Here is a 19,900-nt window from a genome sequence, read left to right as displayed (position 1 = left end):
TGATTTTCATAATCCTTTACAAAACCACACACTGGTAAACAGTGGTGGAGATATCGTCAATGTACTGTTACCTGGCACGTCATATATGTTTAACTTGTATCATTTCCAAAACTGACAAGACCATTTTACACTCACAACCATCATGATTGACAGCAGAGAAGCCAACAGGCAGGTCACTGATGTCAAAAGCCAAATCGACACAAGTACAGAGCATGACCAGTTGAAGGCCAAACTGACATACTTGTGTTACATGTATATTGAGGTTATAAATTGCACAGTACAGTCAGCATATGCTGTCATGACTGACTGAAGGCCAAACTGACATATATTGTACCAATTAAGGTTATAAATTGTGCAGTCAGGGTACATGTACTCTGTTAGGCTTTCTTTTATCAATGATCAACTGTGTCAGGCAATGTTTGCGCAGATCCAGCTATTACTGTTCCTCATGTTGCTGTCTGGAATTCTACACAATTACACCACCATCTTAACAACATAAAGTTGTAACATATTTTTGAACTAAATACTTCAATGATCACATAAAGATGTGGCTCTGATGCACCATGGAAGAGTAAGACAACTTTCATAATTTTATTTTAACATAGTTTAACAAACATTTAAAGAGAAAGGGATGAAATAATCACACACAACCCTTTGAATGCAAATTTTTGCATTCACTTTTTGTCTCCTTTATAATATATAATCCATCCACTTTTTTCAGATCCACGCGACTTCTTTCAAATTATTCCCAAAATTTTGATTAAAAACTGAAGCCCCCAAAAAGCAATGTCGATGTGGTCCAAAATTGTCAAAAGAATTGCAGAAAAATTCATAAAAATCGGGAAAATGTCGCACCAAAATTTGATGGGAAAAATTGAAGCACTGAAAGGGTTAAGATGATAACTAAATATTTCAATCAGCACTTTTTATATAAATCCACTTTTCCTGTCGTTATCATCAGTAAATTTCTAACATTTGAGTATGGATAATACTACAAACAAAGAAAGGCATGCCGGTATGTATGTGAATCTAGTATTTAGCATTCAACTCCATAACTAATATTGTAGACTTACCTAGAAGCAGCAATGCAGTGTGCCACTATGAACCTTGAACTGAGTTCTTCAATTTCATCACTGACCTTGTAGACTTACCAAGGGAGGCAGCAGTGCAGTGTTCAACCTTGAACCCAGATCTGAGTTCACAAATTTCATCAAAGACATTGAAAACCAGCTTACCTAGGGAGGCAGCAGTGCAGTGTGCTATCATAAACCCAGAATTGAGTCCACCATCATTGACCAAGAACGCTGGCAGATCACTGTATGCTGCAGATTAAAAGAAACAATATCACAGTTTTTGATAAGGGATATTATTATTACTACTATTATATTATTATCATCATTATAATTTGTATTCTTCTTTATTTAAATTCAATAGACTGATGGGCAACAGACGCCCCTTCTTACAATATCTAGCATACAAACATATTACACCTTTCACATTAACCCTTTGAGTGCTGTAATTTTTCCCACCAAAATTTCAGTGCAACATTTTACCAAATTTATGAATTTTCTGTAATTTTTTTGATAATTTTGGACCAAATGGAAATCACATTTCCTTAGCTACAGTTCTTTATCACAATTTTTGCAAAAATCTGAAAAAAATTGACTGAGGTACATTCTGTAAAGGTGACAAAAATTGACTTTGGCGCTAAAAGGGTTAAGGTAACTTTTGCCCGAATTTTCCTCGAAGGACTTTGTGCCATTAAAATTAAGAAAAATAAACTGCAGACCATTGCTGTCCAAAAATCTCCAAAGAATACACTGACTACTGAAAAAAAAAAAAACTTGCTTCAGTTTTTAAAAACAATACAGCTGAAAGAGAGCTGTTCTTAGCTGTATTTCAGTGGGGGGGGGGGAATTTCAACAGATTGCAAGAAATATACCATTTATGCAATCAAAGTTAGTTGTATGAAATCATTCCAAGGTCTCAAGAAAGAAAAAAGAAGATTGAAGTGTATATACCTGGATTACAGAGCCTCTCTATTCTCCGTTCACTGATATTTGCCAATTCATGGATGCCAATAGCCAGGAAATCTGCAGCCTGGAAACAATGATAGAGAAAGCAATGCTGGGAATCAGATGGGGGAATAATACTAAGAAGATTGTCGACAAAAATTCTGACAAATATCGTATTTGTGCAGTTTGTGGTCGAGCTATGGCCAGTAGTTGGTAAAAATGCACGTTTCACATTGTTGAAGCTATCGTGCTATGGGGAGTTGTATGCCATTGTACATTATAGAACCCAAACGTGTAAGGCAAACGTGCATGACTAAACACTGTAAAAGTCTGCACGTTAGACATTTTAGACACGTTAGGTCCGTACACAATAGGTTTGCACGATACACGATAGGTCAGCATGATTGGCATGGTAGATTTTGACCGATGTTGAAAACCTAAAATGACATACACGTTAGACATTTTAGACACGTTAGGTCCGTACACGTAAGGTCTGCACGATACACGATAGGTTTGCATGATTGGCATGATAGAAATTGGAGTCATGAGGAGAACCTAAAATGACATACACGTTAGACATTTTAGACACGTTAGGTCCGTACACGTTAGGTTTGCACGATACACGATAGGTTTGCACGATTGGCATGATAAATTTTGACTCATGTGGAGAACCTAAAATGACATGCACGTTAGACATTTTAGACACGTTAGGTGTGTACACGTTAGGTTTGCACGATACACGATAGGTTTGCACGATTGGCATGATAGATTTTGACCCATGTTTAGAACCTAAAATGACATACACGTTAGACATTTTAGACACGTTAGGTCCGTACACGTAAGGTCTGCACGATACACGATAGGTTTGCACGATTGGCATGATAGATTTTGACTCATGTGGAGAACCTAAATGACATGCACGTTAGACATTTTAGACACGTTAGATGTGTACATGTTAGGTTTGCATGATACACGATAGGTTGCACGATTGGCATGATAGATTTTGACCCATGTTTAGAACCTAAAATGACATGGACGTTAGACATTTTAGACACGTTAGGTCCGTACACGTAAGGTCTGCACGATACACGATAGGTTTGCATGATTGGCATGATAGATTTTGACTCATGTGGAGAACCTAAAATGACATGCACGTTAGACATTTTAGACACGTTAGGTGCGTACACGTTAGGTCTGCACGATACAAAATAGGTTTGCACGATTGGCATGATAGAGGTAGACCTTACCGTGTTTGTAGGCCATAACTTGAATCTTGAGAAATATAGTATAACGTGCCGACCTAAGATTCACGGAGCTAACGTGTCTAAAATGTCTAACGTGTATGTCATTTTAGATTGTCCACGAGTCAAAATCTATCATGGCAATCATGCAAAGCTATCGTGTATCGTGCAAACCTAACGAGTACGGATCTAACGTGTCTAAATGTCTAACAAGTATGTCATTTTAGGGTCTCCAGATAAGTTGAATGGTACAGTCATGATATACACGTTAGACATTTTAGACACGTTAGGTCCATACACGTTAGGTTTGCACGATACACGATAGGTTTGCACGATTGGCATGATAGATTTTGACCCATGTCGAGAACCTAAAATGACATGCACGTTAGACATTTTAGACACGTTAGGTCCGTACACGTTAGGTTTGCACGATACACGATAGGTTTGCACGATTGGCATGATAGATTTTGACCCATGTTTAGAACCTAAAATGACATGCACGTTAGACATTTTAGACACGTTAGGTCCGTACACGTTAGGTTTGCATGATACACGATAGGTTTGCACGATTGGCATGATAGATTTTGACCCATGTTTAGAACCTAAAATGACATGCACGTTAGACATTTTAGACACGTTAGGTGCGTACACGTTAGGTCGGCACGTTACACGATAGGTTTGCACGATTGGCATGATAGAGTTAGACCTTACCGTGTTTGTAGGCCATCACGTGAATCTTGAGACATATCGTATAACGTGCCGACCTAAGATTTACGGAACTAACATGTCTAAAATGTCTAACGTGTATGTCATTTTAGGTTGTCCAAGAGTCAAAATCTATCATGCCAATCGTGCAAATTTATCGTGTAACGTGCTGACCCAACGTGTACGGACCTAACGTGTCTAAAATGTCTAACGTGTATGTCCAGATAACTCGAATGGTACCATATGTCAATCGTGCAGTCATGATATACACGTTAGACACTTTAGACACGATAGGTGCATCCATGTTTGGCGTGCACGATTCACGATAGGTTTGCACGATTGGCATGATAGAATAGGACTTATTTGTACGCCCTAAAATGCAATACATATTAGACATAGGTTCTTTAATGTTAGGTCTGCACGATACACGATAGGTTTGCACGTTTGGCATTTTAGGCACGTTAGTTCCAACCTGGCATACACGTTAGACATTTTAGAAACGATAGGTGCGGATATGTTGGGTCTGCACGATACACGATAGGTTTGCAAGTTTGGCTTTTTTGGTCACGTTAGTTCGGCTGTTAGCTCCGACCTAACATGTCAAACATGCACTACTAAAATGTAAAAATGTCTAAAATGAAAAATCCCGACTTCTGGCCATGGATGTTGTGGTCAGATCATTTGATATGTGATAGTTTCAATCATGAAACTGAAAGACCTAAACTTTTGGCTTAAACTTCCTGAAAGGAAACTTCAAACAATTCTCTTTTGAAATCAGGGAAAAAATTCTGGGGGGATAATACAGAAACAAATAACCTAAACTTAACTGTTATAGCTGCTATCTCTATGTTAATGCCTGAATATTAATTTTCTGAGTTTCTCAAAAACAAGCTGGAGGAATCTTTTTTTACCCTATATGCTTATAAGTGAGTCCTAACAGACAGAAAACTAGAAAAGCATTCTATTTTTACCACCTCAATACCGGTAGAAGATGAACACCCCAGGTTGATTATTACTGTAATCAGTGACTCCAGAAAGTACAACATCTGCAGTACCTGCAAATTTTGATCTTTATGGTCATCTAGTTGCATTGTTGATGCTTTAACTTTACTATACAAATGCAAAATCATGAGATATTGTAAAAGGATAATTTACGTCAAAAACAAATTATCAGAAAAGTCATCAGCAATTGTAAAAATCAGAGTGACTCGTGGGAGGTTTCCAGGAGAGCGGAGTCCATCAAATCTTCATACTGGAAAAAAGTTTTTGGTCAGACTTGGATACTTTCTGAAAAATCAACCTCGCATGAACTTGCATGATGAATGTTTATTATGAGTAAAATATTGCAGAAAACAAGACTATCAATGCAAATGCTGTGTGGCAGTTATTACACTGAGTTACAAAAATAAATACTGGTATTGTGCTACTGTGTACCCACCTTAGCAGGATACTCGCCATGGAAATTTCCACCTGAAATTATTTCATGCCTTTCAGGGAATACCATCTGTGCAATATTGTTAAGGATTTTCTCTGCAGATGGTAGTAAAACTATATAATATATGAAAACATGCCCATTCTCCTTTACATCTTCAGTTATTTAGCGCTATTTTACTACTAACTCACTGCCAATATAATAGAACCATTAGACATGTACTTTATTTATTTATTTATTTATTGTTTGTTTGTTTATTTGTTTGTCAACCCGTGTAAAGTAAGCTGACAAACATACAAGTCCATTCAATTTTGGAGAAGGGCTGGGGACCAAACATTTAACCTTTTTCACTTTAACGCCCCTACGTTTTGGCCTCTTCAAGTTTAACTTAATTCCTTGGCATCCCAACACATTTCACACCAAGGTCTGACAAAGTTGCACTGTAATCAGAGTTACTTTATGTACCGTCAACAAAATTGTCTCAATTAGAAATGGCATCCTTCAAATGATATGGTTGTCACACCAATTGACTCATGCAAGTCCAGCTTGTACTTGAACATTAATTGATGAATTCTGAATTCATCACGGTCAGCGGGAAAGAGGCTGAATGAAATTTCTCTGAAATGAAATAATAACAATGGTGCAAACAGTATCTATGATGGCTATTTTGCAGGATTCCAAAACAAAAAATCCCAACCTGGCAAAAGTAGAAGTACCGGTATGTGTTTCTGAGGAACTCGCCTGACAGAGTGACAATTAAGTCTTGCAGATAATTGCAGTTCCATTGTCAGTTTCACAGTCACTGTGTTGTTTGTTGGAGGTAAAACTTTTTAATTATATCGAGTATCTCAGTACATCATGGTGTTGAGGTTTTCTCCGAGACATACCTACATATCCATATAGTTTATTAATAATGCATTATTATGCACCATTTAATGTTGAATTTCACTGGAAATCCAAAATGAAATTTATTCAGTATGCCCTCTACGTTGGGCAGTGCATGTTGAATAGGCATGCCACGCATAGGCTGAGTCAATGCACAGACCAACATAGAATCAACTTGTACAGCAGGGTTGATTTCTTCAGCAGTATTATTTTCTAAAATCACAATGTTCATTTCTTAGTAGGCAATTAAATGGCATTTTTTTTCCATATCAGCTGGCAGGGAAAGTGCAAGTGCAGTTTTCCCCATTAGGGGCTGAGGAAATCATTAGTTTTCTTGCTCCAGTAGACAACTTGAAACAAGGTCAAACTGGTAAGCTAGGACGGTGATTTGCAGTTTTTGGAAGTTTGCAAAAGGGGAGAAAGAATCTGGCAAAGCAAATAGCAACAAGGACTTTATGCATTATGGAAAGGATAAAAGTAGTGGGGATTTTTTGCGGGAGAGCAAGAGATAATGTACAGATTTCCTGGTAGGAGGATGAGGAGAGCTGAAAACCTATGGGCAGGAGGGATATTAGTTAAACTAAGTCAGGAAGGCAGAATACGAACTGGTATTATTGTTACTTCCATATTTAAATTTCGATCAATAAATCACAAGTAATACCTCATTTACATATAAAAAGACCTTTGGTTAAAAATTTCTCAAATCAGTAGATTGGCTGCTTCTAGATTTGAACCGGTCTTCATTTACTACGTGACTTACGGTAATCATTCTGAGATATATCGTTTGAAAAAAACGAAACTGATAGTCCAAGATTTCCCAGTGTTTACATAAAATAATTCAGGGATCAAAGGTCAAATAGCATTCAACAACGTACAAGGTTAATGAAAACTGTGTGTCACTGTTAATAACAGTGTTATTGCTTTATGTCAATTGGTACTGAAATATACAGTGCTGTACGTTGGAAACTCGACACCAGGTGTTGTGTATAATCAAACTCCGGATATGTTACCTGTCACTGTGCGGATTGAGTGCCTTCTGATTGTACAAAACAGGTGTGTAAGTCTTAAGATGTAATTTTAGGCACATTTGGGTTGATTACTTAACTGAATGACTCGCACATTGGGGTCTGATTACCATAAAGAAACAGATAAAGAGAAAGACCAATTCTCTACAGAGACTCATATCAGCATGCTGAAGTCAACTGAAGTTAGTACTAATTCACAAAGGATACAGGGTTGTCTGTTGCACTGTTCATTTCAGTTGTTAAGATTCCTCTGACAAATTCAATTGTGTCATGAACAACACCATGTACCTGCAAAACAACCAAACCGTTCATCAACACCCTGCAAAACACATGAAATCAAATCTCTCATTGACATCTTTCTCAAAAGTTGATCATACCGAACTTTAAGAAAAGTGCTACGTGTGGCGCTGTGTTTATGTGCCTTAATACGTGGAGTATGTAGAACGGACGATTCACCTTGAGCGAATGATGTCAACTGTATACTTGTGGTAGACTGATATCAAGTCACCAATATATGGACTTATATATATACCATTATACTACTGCAAGTTTAGACTACGATAAAGTTAAATGTGTGTTGACGGTTGAAGGTAAGCCTTTGAATGGTAAGTAACGTTTCATGGAAATAGAGAAGGGAAAAGATAACTTGTGCCATTTGACAGCTACTACTGTACTTGGCATAATCTGTATGCACTGCATTTAATTCTGAATGTATTTCAAGATTCCAGTCCACGCTTTCTTCGTAAAATATTTTTGTTACATGATGAGGTAATACTGCATGATGGACACTACAATCTACGCTTGGCAAACCTGACCTGGGGACAGCATCTCATCGTGTAGGCATCCTGTACACGATCACAAAAACGATGACTTTCAGCAATCTCTGATGGGTGGTACTCTGAGTGAAGTAAAGCTCGCAACCTTGCAGCCACTTCCTGTTGACCTTTGTGAGGTCGTTGGGCGTGAATATCTGCAGAGGAAAACAGAAAGTAAGATACAGAGTTTAAAGAAAATCACATCAGGTAAAAGAATATAGGAAAAAATACTGAGTCAGTAAAAAGATTAGTACCCAAAACACTGAGAGCTTCATCATAAACATCATAATTAATAACAAACATTGTTATATTTAATATACAAACACTGATCAGTGATACCCATTATTTTCCAAAGCCTACGCATCACCCTTATTATCAACCTGTGTATAAACATTTGGGATCTATACGGTCCTTGTTTTAAACTTAAACCTGTGTATTTTGGAGTTCAAATTTAGGGCAATCATGAATGCATAAATGCTCTGATTACGCCTGACTGACCCAGTATATTCATATCAACATATTTCAGTATTCATAACTCAATTAATTTTCTACCCTGTCTGTATAAAAGTTAAATTTACTTGTGTCTAAATTACATATAAGCGAAATGATAATCATTATCATTGTTATTGATAGTTATTATAACATACAGGTTGAAATCAAACACTGTACATTCTTTCTCCGAGTAAACATTTCAAAGACTTGTGACTTCAGTTATCTTGAAACAAACCAATATCACTTGGTATCTCTTATTCCAGCACAGGAAAGTTCACTAGAAAGGCATAACTGAAATTCTTGTGGGATAATTTGACTCACCACTATCAAATGCTCTGGTTGTTCCCTTTAAGACTTCCAGGGTCAGTGCTGCAACCACATCCGCCTGTCTGGCAACTGCCGCCGCCCTCTCCAAGGCTGATGTGAACGAAAAAACAAACAAGGTAATGGTGCTTTACATTTCAAAAGGGCACTTGGTATTGGTAGAAAAACTTTGAAGGAAATGAGCTGGCCACGTTTAGGCAGAATTTTAAAGAAAAAATTTGCTATTCTTGTGGATATGAAAATACCTGCAGGTCAACAATGTGTACCGGTACATGAATTGGTGTAATACAGGCACCTTTACAGAAACAAAATCAGGAGTCTCAGAATAGGAGTTCATGGAAGGTGCTTGTACTTCGACCTTACTAGCTTTGTACATTTGAATTTCACAGACAAGGCCATTGTACCTCTCTATGCGAGCTTTCTACACACATTCAAGATGCTGCTGGCCTACCAGATAATAAAACATTCTTCAATGAATGGGAGTTCACTCAAAAAATAAGCATGCTCACAGCTTGAAATATGGCATTGGAATTTGGAATAAACTCTGACCGATATGCATATATGCAAGTATCACTGGTTAACACTTTGCTCTCATACAGATGAAGAATAACAAACTCACCTAGAACTGTAATTGAAGTTATGAGTTGAGTACCGTTGATCAGAGCAAGTCCCTAATAATTTGAAACAAAAAAGTAAATTCGACTCCACTGCATTGTTAATAGAACAATGAATCGTCTGCCATTGCTTAAAAACTCCTGTGCTTCTGTTTGATCAGGCAGAAACTCTGATTTGCCAAACAAAAGAGACTTACTAGCTCAACTTTAAAAGGAGACACTCTGAAAATGAAATGAGAGGAGCTACACCAACTAAATTTCAAGTTTGACTTGACATAAAATTACTTTTAAACTTTAATCATAACATTTACAGTGCTTTTGGTACAATCAGCTGTGTTTCCTTTATTCTCAGAATGCAAGGAAAGGTAATGTCTACTTTAACAAGAAGCGACAGGATCCACATTTTCCGTGAAGAAGATCCTGCTGCCAAAGTACATTGGCCTTTCACTGAAAACAAGGAAGTTTATTAACCTCTTTCGGACCAAGTTTTATTGGCTGCAAGCCATGAGCCTCGAGGACCTACAACAAATGAAGAAGATAAACAAATGATGAGAGGGTGCAGGATTATCATCAAAGATGGTCTGATATGATGGTTTGTTCTCGTCTGTCAGATTTAAGTTTGATATAAACTCAACCTGTTTTGCAATTATTGTTGGCACTTGCTATCGTATCATTGAAGGTAACTCTACGCAGCCCTATGCACATTGCTCGACAGGTAATCTCCAAGTCCACAATACCAGGCAAGATGAGACCCCCTAGCTGGGGTAATAAGTTTAGTATGTACGCTCTCTTTCTGGGTTGCAAGTCTAAGTTTCTCTTTGGTGTTTCAGTTTAGGATACTCAAGTGCCAGACAGAACCTAGGTTGTCTATTCATACATCTCTCATTACACTTTACTTTTACTCAAATTCTCAAGTAGATACGGCCATAGTACGAGAAACTTTAGAGCCTGCATCAGCTGAGACGAGGAATTTTACTGCCAGCCCCTAAATGTCTTCAAGGTTGCAAAAGCTTCTACGTCAAATTTTAATGTACTTTTTACTAGCCACATTTTATGTATTCATGGCCATTCCACACCATGCACACAATGAAATGATTGGTCGGATTGACGCACTATCCATCATCAACGACCGTAAAAAAAGAATCACCTATTTTGCTGACATTCTTGTAAAAGAATGAACAGTGCAACAGACGACCCTGTATTATGAGTAAGAGAAATAAAATTCAATTTCGATGACCACCAATCTATGATTTTTGACTTTGGTGAACACATTGACAAATTTCCCTTTATTCCAGATTTCACATAAATGGTTAAGGTACGACTTTATGTTTTCATCAAAAGTAATTGACTGCAAAACATTCTTTCGTTGCCCTTTATCAGTTTTTTACAACATACCATAAATACATCATTGTCCTTTGAAAAAACTCTAACACAGTTTATAAAACAACAAAGTGTCACTCACAGTGTTTGCGTCTGCCCATCCACTCTTTGGACTCCACATCTTGCCTTCCCCAATCATACCCAGTGCTAGGTGTGACAACGGTGCCAGGTCCCCACTTGCACCCACCGTACCCTTCTCTGGTACATATGGCAAGCAGGATGCTACAGCAAATAAATTAATTGACAGTTAAAGATAAGGGCAACACCAGTATCATGAAGGGAAATAAGTTGTCATTTTTAGATGTGTGGATATACAAAACATTTTGACAGAAGAGACATATAAAACAGGCAAGTTCATTAAATATGCAAATCAAAGACTAATTTATGCATAAAAGGTAGATCCGATTTTGTAAGAATTGAATCTTACACAGTTACAGAATAAGCTACCTTACTTTTGCATTTCATAATTAACATCAGGCTGGTATGTGCACAGAAATTTACCGATGTAACTGCAAAAATCTGTTGAGCATTCAAATCACGCTATAACTTACAGCAATTACCTGCTTGTGCTAAATATCTTAAATTGACATTATCACTGGTAGCTTGTAGTTTTGACAGTGCCATATTTAATCTAAAGAAGGGTACGCATGAATATCAAAACGTTCCTCAAATTTTGAAATGGTACAGGCATATGTGCATGAATTGGCAAGCCACAACCACAAAAACTAATCAGGAGAAGGTTTTTACTCTGGCTTTGCAGTCATATTGCACCATTTGAAAATCACTTTTCCAAGTTTTCATACAAAGACATTTGCAGGGTTTTCTCTTGACTGCGCAATTGTGCAAATTGCGCATTTCAAGCCATTTTCTGCCCTTTAAAAGTTATTGACTGCGCGAAAATTGTGTATAAACCACAGCAAGCAAATATGCCCATATGTCTGTGACCCAAGCGCATAGTGTAGTGACCTGTGAATTTGCTTTTGCTGCTGCCCTGTAAAATGTCAAGTCTGCCGCCTAATTTTGATGAATGGGGCAGAAACTGCCCCTTCAGTGAACATGCAGAGAAACACTGATTTGTCTGCTTGGCAACAGATTCCAATTTAGGACATGCACACACAGCCAGACATCGTAAGAAATATACAGGACAAAATTGGCATTTTCCATCCACATTTTTCATCACAAAGCAAATAGTCTGAGATGATATGAATGACCATGCTTCTCAGTAAGCAATTTGACATCCTGACCAATGATTTGCACAGGTGTACATACTCGGGCACAGAGACTGATGCAAAGCCAACATGACATATAGTAGGATCTTTGGCCTATCGGTTGTTTATGTTGTCATAAACAGCGAATATTTCCCAATCGTGGCAACCTTACTGTTTGATTAATAATCTAGCTTAGCAAATATTTATGCCATTTGATCATATAAACCAATTAATCAATTCTCCATCCATCAACACAATCATCTTTGAAAGAAACTGAACTTCTTCCTTATGTGTCCCTTGACATCACTACATGAAATGGACGATAATGACATTGACAGGTACACGTACCATTGAAAGCAGCAATGTACTGTTGTAATGTGGCCGTAGTGATTCCGCTGTATCCCTTTGCCAACACATTAATACGTAATGCCATTAACATGCGTGTTTTCTCTTGGCTCAGAGGTTCTCCAACACCTGCAGCATGTGATCGTATCAAATTCCTCTGTAGTTCACTGGAAAAGAAAAACGTTCACACTGAATTAACTAATCTTGGAATATGAGCCAGTCAACATGTGGCTTTTTGAAAAAAACTTTTTGAAAATATCACTTACTAGTAATAGGAAAATTTTGTATAAAAGTCACATCCAACTTTTATCGCTGAACTTTCAAAGAATATTGTATGAAACTGACCACTTTTCTGTAATTACATTTCAATGCACTATAACTTACAAATCACCATTGTCGAAACTGATTTCTGTCATTTTTATTGGGGAGTATTAATACTGTAGTCGATATTTAGCCCTGAAGTTCAGTAGTTTACAAATTAATTGCCTGATGAGGCAAGCTTCACATTACAAAACTGTGACCCTGGCAGACTTTATGATGAATCAGATATTCTGACAGAGGAAACAGCCATTCTTTTAATCTGAGAAGCGGAGAAAATTTTCCAGTTGAAGTTGTTACAAACAAATAGTATGTGTTATCATGATGATGCCGATTCATCAGTACTTTATGCTAACTTGTTTGTGCATCTCCCGAAAACAACTCTATTACAATATGGGGGCAAATGTGCAACAGCTTTGGTAGCTGAGGCTTATCAACAGTTGTACTTTTTCAAAGCAACTTAAGGAGTCTGAAAGTAACACCTATTGTGAAGCTGATTGGCTGTTTTGATATTATTCTATAATGACAATAAAATCAAGCCAGCCAATTATGTTCAAGCTTCCAAAGGGCTGCACATTGCCAGGATGATTGATCATTTGGTTGTGCAAAACTAATACTGCAAACAGTACCATTTTATGATTCAAGTAAAATAATGTGTGTACAAAATTTGCAGAGAAAGAAAGGAATGTGATTGTGAAACTTGTAAATTGAAATCTGAATTCCATTCAAATAGGTCTGCTGAAGTAAACAAACTACTTCATACAGTAAACAATATACAAACTGGCATCATCGTCATCATCAGCTTATGAATTTGTGATTTCTGATCACTGATAGCCTTGAATATTTATCCTCAATCTGAACAAAAGTACAAGTTCGGTCAGGTCATGGACAAGTACTAAAAATTTTGGGCTGATGCGCAGCGTCTCAGAAGCTGTTATCCAATTGGGTGGCTGAATCCTACCGTTATAATTGAATAATACAAGCAGACTCCCTAAGTTGCTGTGAATAGTGACAATCGACCAATCAGATATATTCTTCCTAGCACAATGCATATCAGCAGGATATTTTAGCATCCTAATGCTATTCAATGAATTATTTCATTGACAACATACCTAAGCTTTTCTGCTGGAATAACAACCCTTGCAAACTTTCCAAACCCAGTATTCAACCCATAGGCAACTAGAAAATAATAAAATAACAATGAAGTTAATTTACATTTGGTAAAATTTGAAAAATCAGTCTTGTAGCAGAAGGCAGACTGAAGTATGTAGATTCAGCAAATTGACATGTAGCTAGGCCGTGGATTGAAGACCAGGCCATGTGTTTGTATGTGGAATTCTGGGGCAGTTGTTGACCCTAGGGTGAATTGCTCTAGATTTAAATCTTCCAAGTACACAGGATTATGAGGACTACACTGACCTATTTTTCATGACATATACAACAGCCATGTACCATACAGCACTGATCTTAATAGCTCTGTATGTCACAAAATCTAGGACAGTGTGGTAGTTTGAGTAAAATTAATGACACTGAGTCAACTGTCTGACACAGTACATTACGAACTCTGCATAGAGTCAATGGCACGTGGCGTGATATACATGGCGAACCGTGCATTGAGTCAATGGCCTGATATACATTACACATCCTGCACTGTAGATTGTTAGAGTACGGTACATACACGGACAGCAACTACACCTGTAAACACAATGTACTCTGTTTGTTGAAATGATAGAAAGCAATAGAGTTTCAAATCACAAAAGGGCTGAAACAAAAACAATAATGAAAGTTGTTGTTTTTTTTGATGATCACGAAAAGCATGATGCTTGTGTGACCTACATTTACGGTTCAATAACATTCATGCGCAACGTTTCACATTCCATTGATCATGTTGTTATATGGTCTCATTCCAGTCAAATCTGTGTCTACGGCTGCCATTTTCCATACAGAAGTGTCACGTTCTGTGACCCCTGATGTGGCATTTCAAAATCTACAATACCATCATATTTTCCGAAACTGCATTCTTAACAAATGCTTTACGCCCTTTCAATACAGTGCGGACAAAAACAGACCATTAAATCAAAATGGCCACTGATATCAAGGAATGCTAGTCTACTACTAATGAAAAGTTTAATTTCAATATATACTGTATATTGTGAAGTGGGCATTGGCTCCATTAAGGGAAACATTTATAGTCAGTTTTTTGAATATTTCTTTCACTTCTTTGATAATTCATTAAGGAAAAAAATGTCATTTTCACTGACACAAGCTAGTTGAACTTTATTTTCTCCATAGATTTAAAACTGACTTGTTAGAGATTAGCAAGGCATAATAAGTTTTGAGTCGGAAAATGTATCCTCAAAGTACAGTCTCTGAAGTACACAGTGCAGTCAGTTCTTTGTTAACATTACAAGTATCAACGCACTGATAAAATGCCATATATCTTTTGTGGAAGCAAAGTTGAAAATTTCGTTCAAACTTGTAAAAAGCTGTGATATATCATATGACTGGTTGCGCATTTTGGCGGGAAGTAGAGAAGCAACACCTGCAGTGGAATGAAGAGTAATTGTTCTCCATTGTCCTAATCGAGTGAACCCTTACAAACTCAACAAATCAATAATCCTTTGAAGTGTCTGGAATACAGTTCAGTCTATATAAATGTACGTATTCACAGCCTCAATGAACAAGAAGGTTGAGGCTGCAATTTTCCTAATGTTGTGCCCAACACATGCATGCCTTCACGCAGCTTAACAACACAAGGTCACTTGTAGTATATTGTACAGGACATCAACCATTGTGCCGGCTGTATTCCAAAACCATGAACCAGATAAAAGAATATTCCCAGCTGTCACACAAGGACATTTCACCCAGTAAATATACTTGTATGACATTAGGTTGACATAATAAAATATCAAGAAACTTCTCGAGTTACTGAAAGAGTTGAAATATGCCATCAGTTAGAGGGCAGACTTGTATCTTTACCTTTGTTTTCTGATATGATTTCATCCAGAAGTGCCCTAGCCTTGGCTACTTTGTTCCACGCTGATTCTGAAAGCTGTGCACAAAACAAAATCAAAAACAAAACAAGAGAGATACATGAAGGTACAACAAAACAAACTCTAATTTGCCATTGTAAATTACTATTCACAATATTCACATGATGCACTGACACTAACTGCTACACCGACATGTACATTTGTAAAAAGATGGTTTACCTTCTTTTTTTCTTCACGTTTGATTCCACAAATAAAATTATAATATCTTCAATTTGTTTGGCCTTCACACCACACAACAGACATGCAATGGCCGAAGTTGTCATCATGTATCAACAAATTTCTTTCTTGCCCTTTAGGTATGCTTTTGTCACTAAAATATCTTTCTTTGTATATACACTGCCTGGACAGGAAGGAAAACTGAATGTACCTTTTATAAACGTTAACTTTTGCAAAAGTTCCTTTAATTTTTTCCAAACTTAGTTTTCAAGCCTAGTGTTCTTCCAAATATGGCCCTCTGCTTTTGTTAAAGGGGAAGTTCACCAAGGATGATTTTTACATATGTGCTAGCTTTGTGGTCATTTACCCCGGGAAAGCTATTTTCACCGTTCATAACTTGCGCCATTTTTTACAAAACCGAGAAAAATAGTACAGGAAGTTGCCCATGTAATTTGAATCATGGGAAAAAAGCGCCAAGCTTGGAGCTTGCATCATGTGATATGGAAGGGACCATCTTTGGACGGGTATGGCCCCCACATTGTCCACTCATAGTAACACAATAGTAAACAGCAACACAAAATCTGACAGTAGACAGTTTATTATAAGTGATTCATCGTTTATGCAAGGATACTCAGTATAAACAAAAGTTATGTAAATACGCACAGCCTGGTTTGAGCATGGCTGAGTGGACAATGCCATACCCATGGGAAAATGGTCCCTTCCATGTCACATGATGCAAGCTCCAAGCTTTGGGCTTTTTTCCCATGATTCAAATTACATGGGCAACTTCCTGTACTATTTCTATTGGTTTTTGTAAAAAAATTGTGCGGGTTATAAATGACAAAAATAGCTTTTCCGGGGTAAGTGACCACAAAGCTAGCACATATATGTAAATTCATCCTTGTTGAACTTCCCCTTTAATTAATGACAGTGCCGGGCTCTTTACAAGAAGTAAATAATTCACGTATTCACAATTTATTTAACCCTTTGAGCACAGTAATTTTCTCCCGCCAAAATTTTCGTGCAAAATTTTACCAATTTTTATGAATTTTTCTGTAATTTTTTGATAATTTTGGCCCAAATGGACATCACATTTCATTTGCTACAGGTTTTTTCTCAAAATTTTGGCAAAAATCTATGAAAAATTGACTGGGATTTCTTTTATTAAGGGGACAAAAATAGACTTTGGCGCTCAAGGGTTAAGTACATAACCATACCGGTAGTGTGAATATTGTCACCTTTTGCTGGTATAAATTAAAGCTCATATGCATTCTTGAACACTTTATCTGACAATAGCACATGGTGTGAAACATCCAAACAAATTTAAATTGGCTCAAACAATAGCTATGTAAATTCCCCTTCTTGTAATACTGTCCATAACACAATTACCAGTACAACAGTATCTTTGAAGACTTTCAATAATTAATGAAGAATTAAGTTCAACACCTATTATTGTCTGAACGGGGGTATTTGGCAGTCATATGCTTACAATTATCCTTACAATTATCCATACTGGGTGAATTGGAGTGTAGAAATACTCTTATTTATCTGTAATACAAAGTCATTGGTGAAATCTCTTCTTTTTTTTGAAAAAAAAAGAATCATAAAGTTGCTTACTTTAATTTTGTAGACACCTTTACCAAGTTGAACCAGGTCATCTGAAGACAAGGAATTTCCATCAAGGGTCATATACTGGGGGAAAAAAAGAACATTTCCTGACTGTCTAAACCCTAAAACTTGACTAAATATAGGCAGAAATCAAACGCCCCATTCAGCAAGTCTGCAACTGAACAAAGTCTAGGATAATATGTGCATTTGAAGTATACTCAGTTTGGTCACTAAAAGTGAAACTGTGGTTGCTAAAAGTTTGGTAACACAGGTTTGGAACATGGGCTGATATTTGAGGAAACCTGTTGATAAAGGTAGATCGTGCCTCGGGGACAGATATTCTGACTCTCAAACTTTTACAATTCTTTTCTGATGTATCACTTGTGGGGGCTCATTTTAAAGCTCTTGGAGAAAGAAAAACTTTCATAGGCTCAGGTTTTCGAAAATCGAAAATTTTATATTTTCTCCATAGAGGTTGATTTCGATGGAACACTTCACTGTCGGCCATTTTGAATTTCAAATATCGGTAAATCTTGGGTAATTTGTTTCTCTAGTAATAAAATACTAGTACTAAAATTTGCACGGTGACCCCTGATTTTTATTCTTGATTTTGAAAGAGAATGGTTCAAAGATTCATTGAGGAAAGTTTGAGCAAAAGTTTAAGTCTTTCACTTTTGAGGCGCATACTACCTTAAACATAATTGCCTTTACATACAAAATGGATCTCTTAATTGTAAAGATGACTGCAACAATTACATGTACATGTAATGCTGATCCAACTGTCAACCAAAAAAAACCCACAATAGACAATACCTGTATAGCCTTGCAAGAAATATACTGACTTAAACCTGACTGCTTAGGAATTTAAGTCCTGTTCTTCAATTCAAATAAGCCTATTATTGTCAAATCAGGTTGACTTCGATGGAACACTTCACTGTTGGTCACTTACCTGCGTAGCTTCTTCAAATCTGCTGTCACTGATTTGCATAATAAATTGAGGGAAAAAAGTTCAAGCATCCATGAATCCAAACTTACCAGATGATCAACATAATTCTAAAACAGCACTATTTCAACTTCAATTCAGAGTCTAAGAACTACTTTACAATCATGAAGCATTGTTGGCCTTCACCATAAAACCACCCAATACCACTTGTGTGTTTCATGGGCTTTCATAGGTCTGATTTTATGATGATACGTTCATAACATCTTTTGAGCTCAATGTTTGTGGTTAATTTCCACAGCTGCATGTATTTTTTATAAAAGTAACAAAAACTAAGATAAGGCCAAAACTGTCTTGTTGGTGTACAATATTTTACAGGAATGCAATATTTTGTTCATTTACTGTTGCAATTACCATGGTAACTTCATTCAAACACCTACCATGTGAAAACAATGCAATTAATCGACAACCAAGTTTGTACGATATTGTAGGAAATCGCAGCTTTGAGAGATATCATTTTTGGTTTTGCAAGGTAAAGGATACATTTGTTGTCTTGATAGGAATCCTACTGGTGGAATATCCTTGTGTTTTTCATCAGATTCCAGTACTGAAAATAAATCCATAACGAGTTTCACCACCATATGATTTTATCAGAAATTGTAAACAAGACCCCTGATGTAGTCATGATTGTGTCAATATTGTTCAACACCTTCCTCAAAATTAACTGGTGTCTCTTAATGGATTCAGAAGACAGTCATTTTACATCATTTTTTATTGTATGGCAACAATGGTGACTGTAAGAACAGTGTACCATTTACTAATAAGATTTCCAATCTCTTTGAGTCAATTTGGGAATTTCTTAAAAATTCCTTGACTAAGTCCAATGCTTAATATTTGTAATATTAAAATTTTCATGAGCCTATGAGAACTCTTCAGTGAGAGCAAACCATTATGCAACCAAATAACAACTGTATGACTACAATTTTCCACCGACAAAACTGTTTTCCATGTCAGTTTTTCAATAGCTAGGTATCACGTCTGCAGAAGGAATGATGATGGTATTGACAATTTACCAATTGTCACATGTGAATATTGAAATGCATACATGAAGATAACGGTATAAGAGAATATTTCATACACATTTAAACATCAAATTGGGCAATCATAAAATCTTTCAGGCCACAAATATCATAGGTATCTTTTTACATATCAATGCAGAAATTGGAAATGTCTTGCTATCAATCAAAGTACTTTAGGAATCGACATTGATTACATGATAAAAAGTAGTGTCGGATGGAGGCGAGGCCCTAAGCTAGCCCCTTCGGTATACCATCATTTATATCA

The 19,900-nt window shown here is 36.8% G+C and overlaps 1 protein-coding gene across 2 annotated transcripts in view; it reads right to left on the bottom strand.

The window, feature by feature from the left end:
- Positions 1-19,900, bottom strand: part of LOC139135623 (histidine ammonia-lyase-like) — a 30,331-nt gene that overhangs the window by 9,551 nt on the left and 880 nt on the right. Inside the window, exons 2-16 of one of the 2 annotated variants that reach the window (XM_070703114.1) lie at positions 19,100-19,163; positions 18,566-18,593; positions 17,626-17,700; positions 15,779-15,851; positions 13,912-13,978; positions 12,485-12,648; positions 11,011-11,150; positions 10,020-10,067; positions 9,554-9,605; positions 8,932-9,027; positions 8,119-8,273; positions 7,511-7,591; positions 5,400-5,465; positions 2,022-2,100; positions 1,236-1,322 (exon numbers count right to left, since the gene is read on the bottom strand). In XM_070703114.1, coding sequence (XP_070559215.1) covers positions 1,236-1,322; positions 2,022-2,100; positions 5,400-5,465; positions 7,511-7,591; positions 8,119-8,273; positions 8,932-9,027; positions 9,554-9,605; positions 10,020-10,067; positions 11,011-11,150; positions 12,485-12,648; positions 13,912-13,978; positions 15,779-15,851; positions 17,626-17,700; positions 18,566-18,593; positions 19,100-19,163 — 1,275 coding nt within the window. The remainder of the gene's footprint in view (positions 1-1,235; positions 1,323-2,021; positions 2,101-5,399; positions 5,466-7,510; positions 7,592-8,118; positions 8,274-8,931; positions 9,028-9,553; positions 9,606-10,019; positions 10,068-11,010; positions 11,151-12,484; positions 12,649-13,911; positions 13,979-15,778; positions 15,852-17,625; positions 17,701-18,565; positions 18,594-19,099; positions 19,164-19,900) is intronic. The other variant, XM_070703115.1, reaches the window with a different exon arrangement.

Source organism: Ptychodera flava, chromosome 6 (genome assembly GCF_041260155.1).
Source record: "Ptychodera flava strain L36383 chromosome 6, AS_Pfla_20210202, whole genome shotgun sequence".
Lineage (NCBI taxonomy): Eukaryota > Metazoa > Hemichordata > Enteropneusta > Ptychoderidae > Ptychodera > Ptychodera flava.
This window is presented reverse-complemented; position numbering and strand designations above follow the sequence as displayed.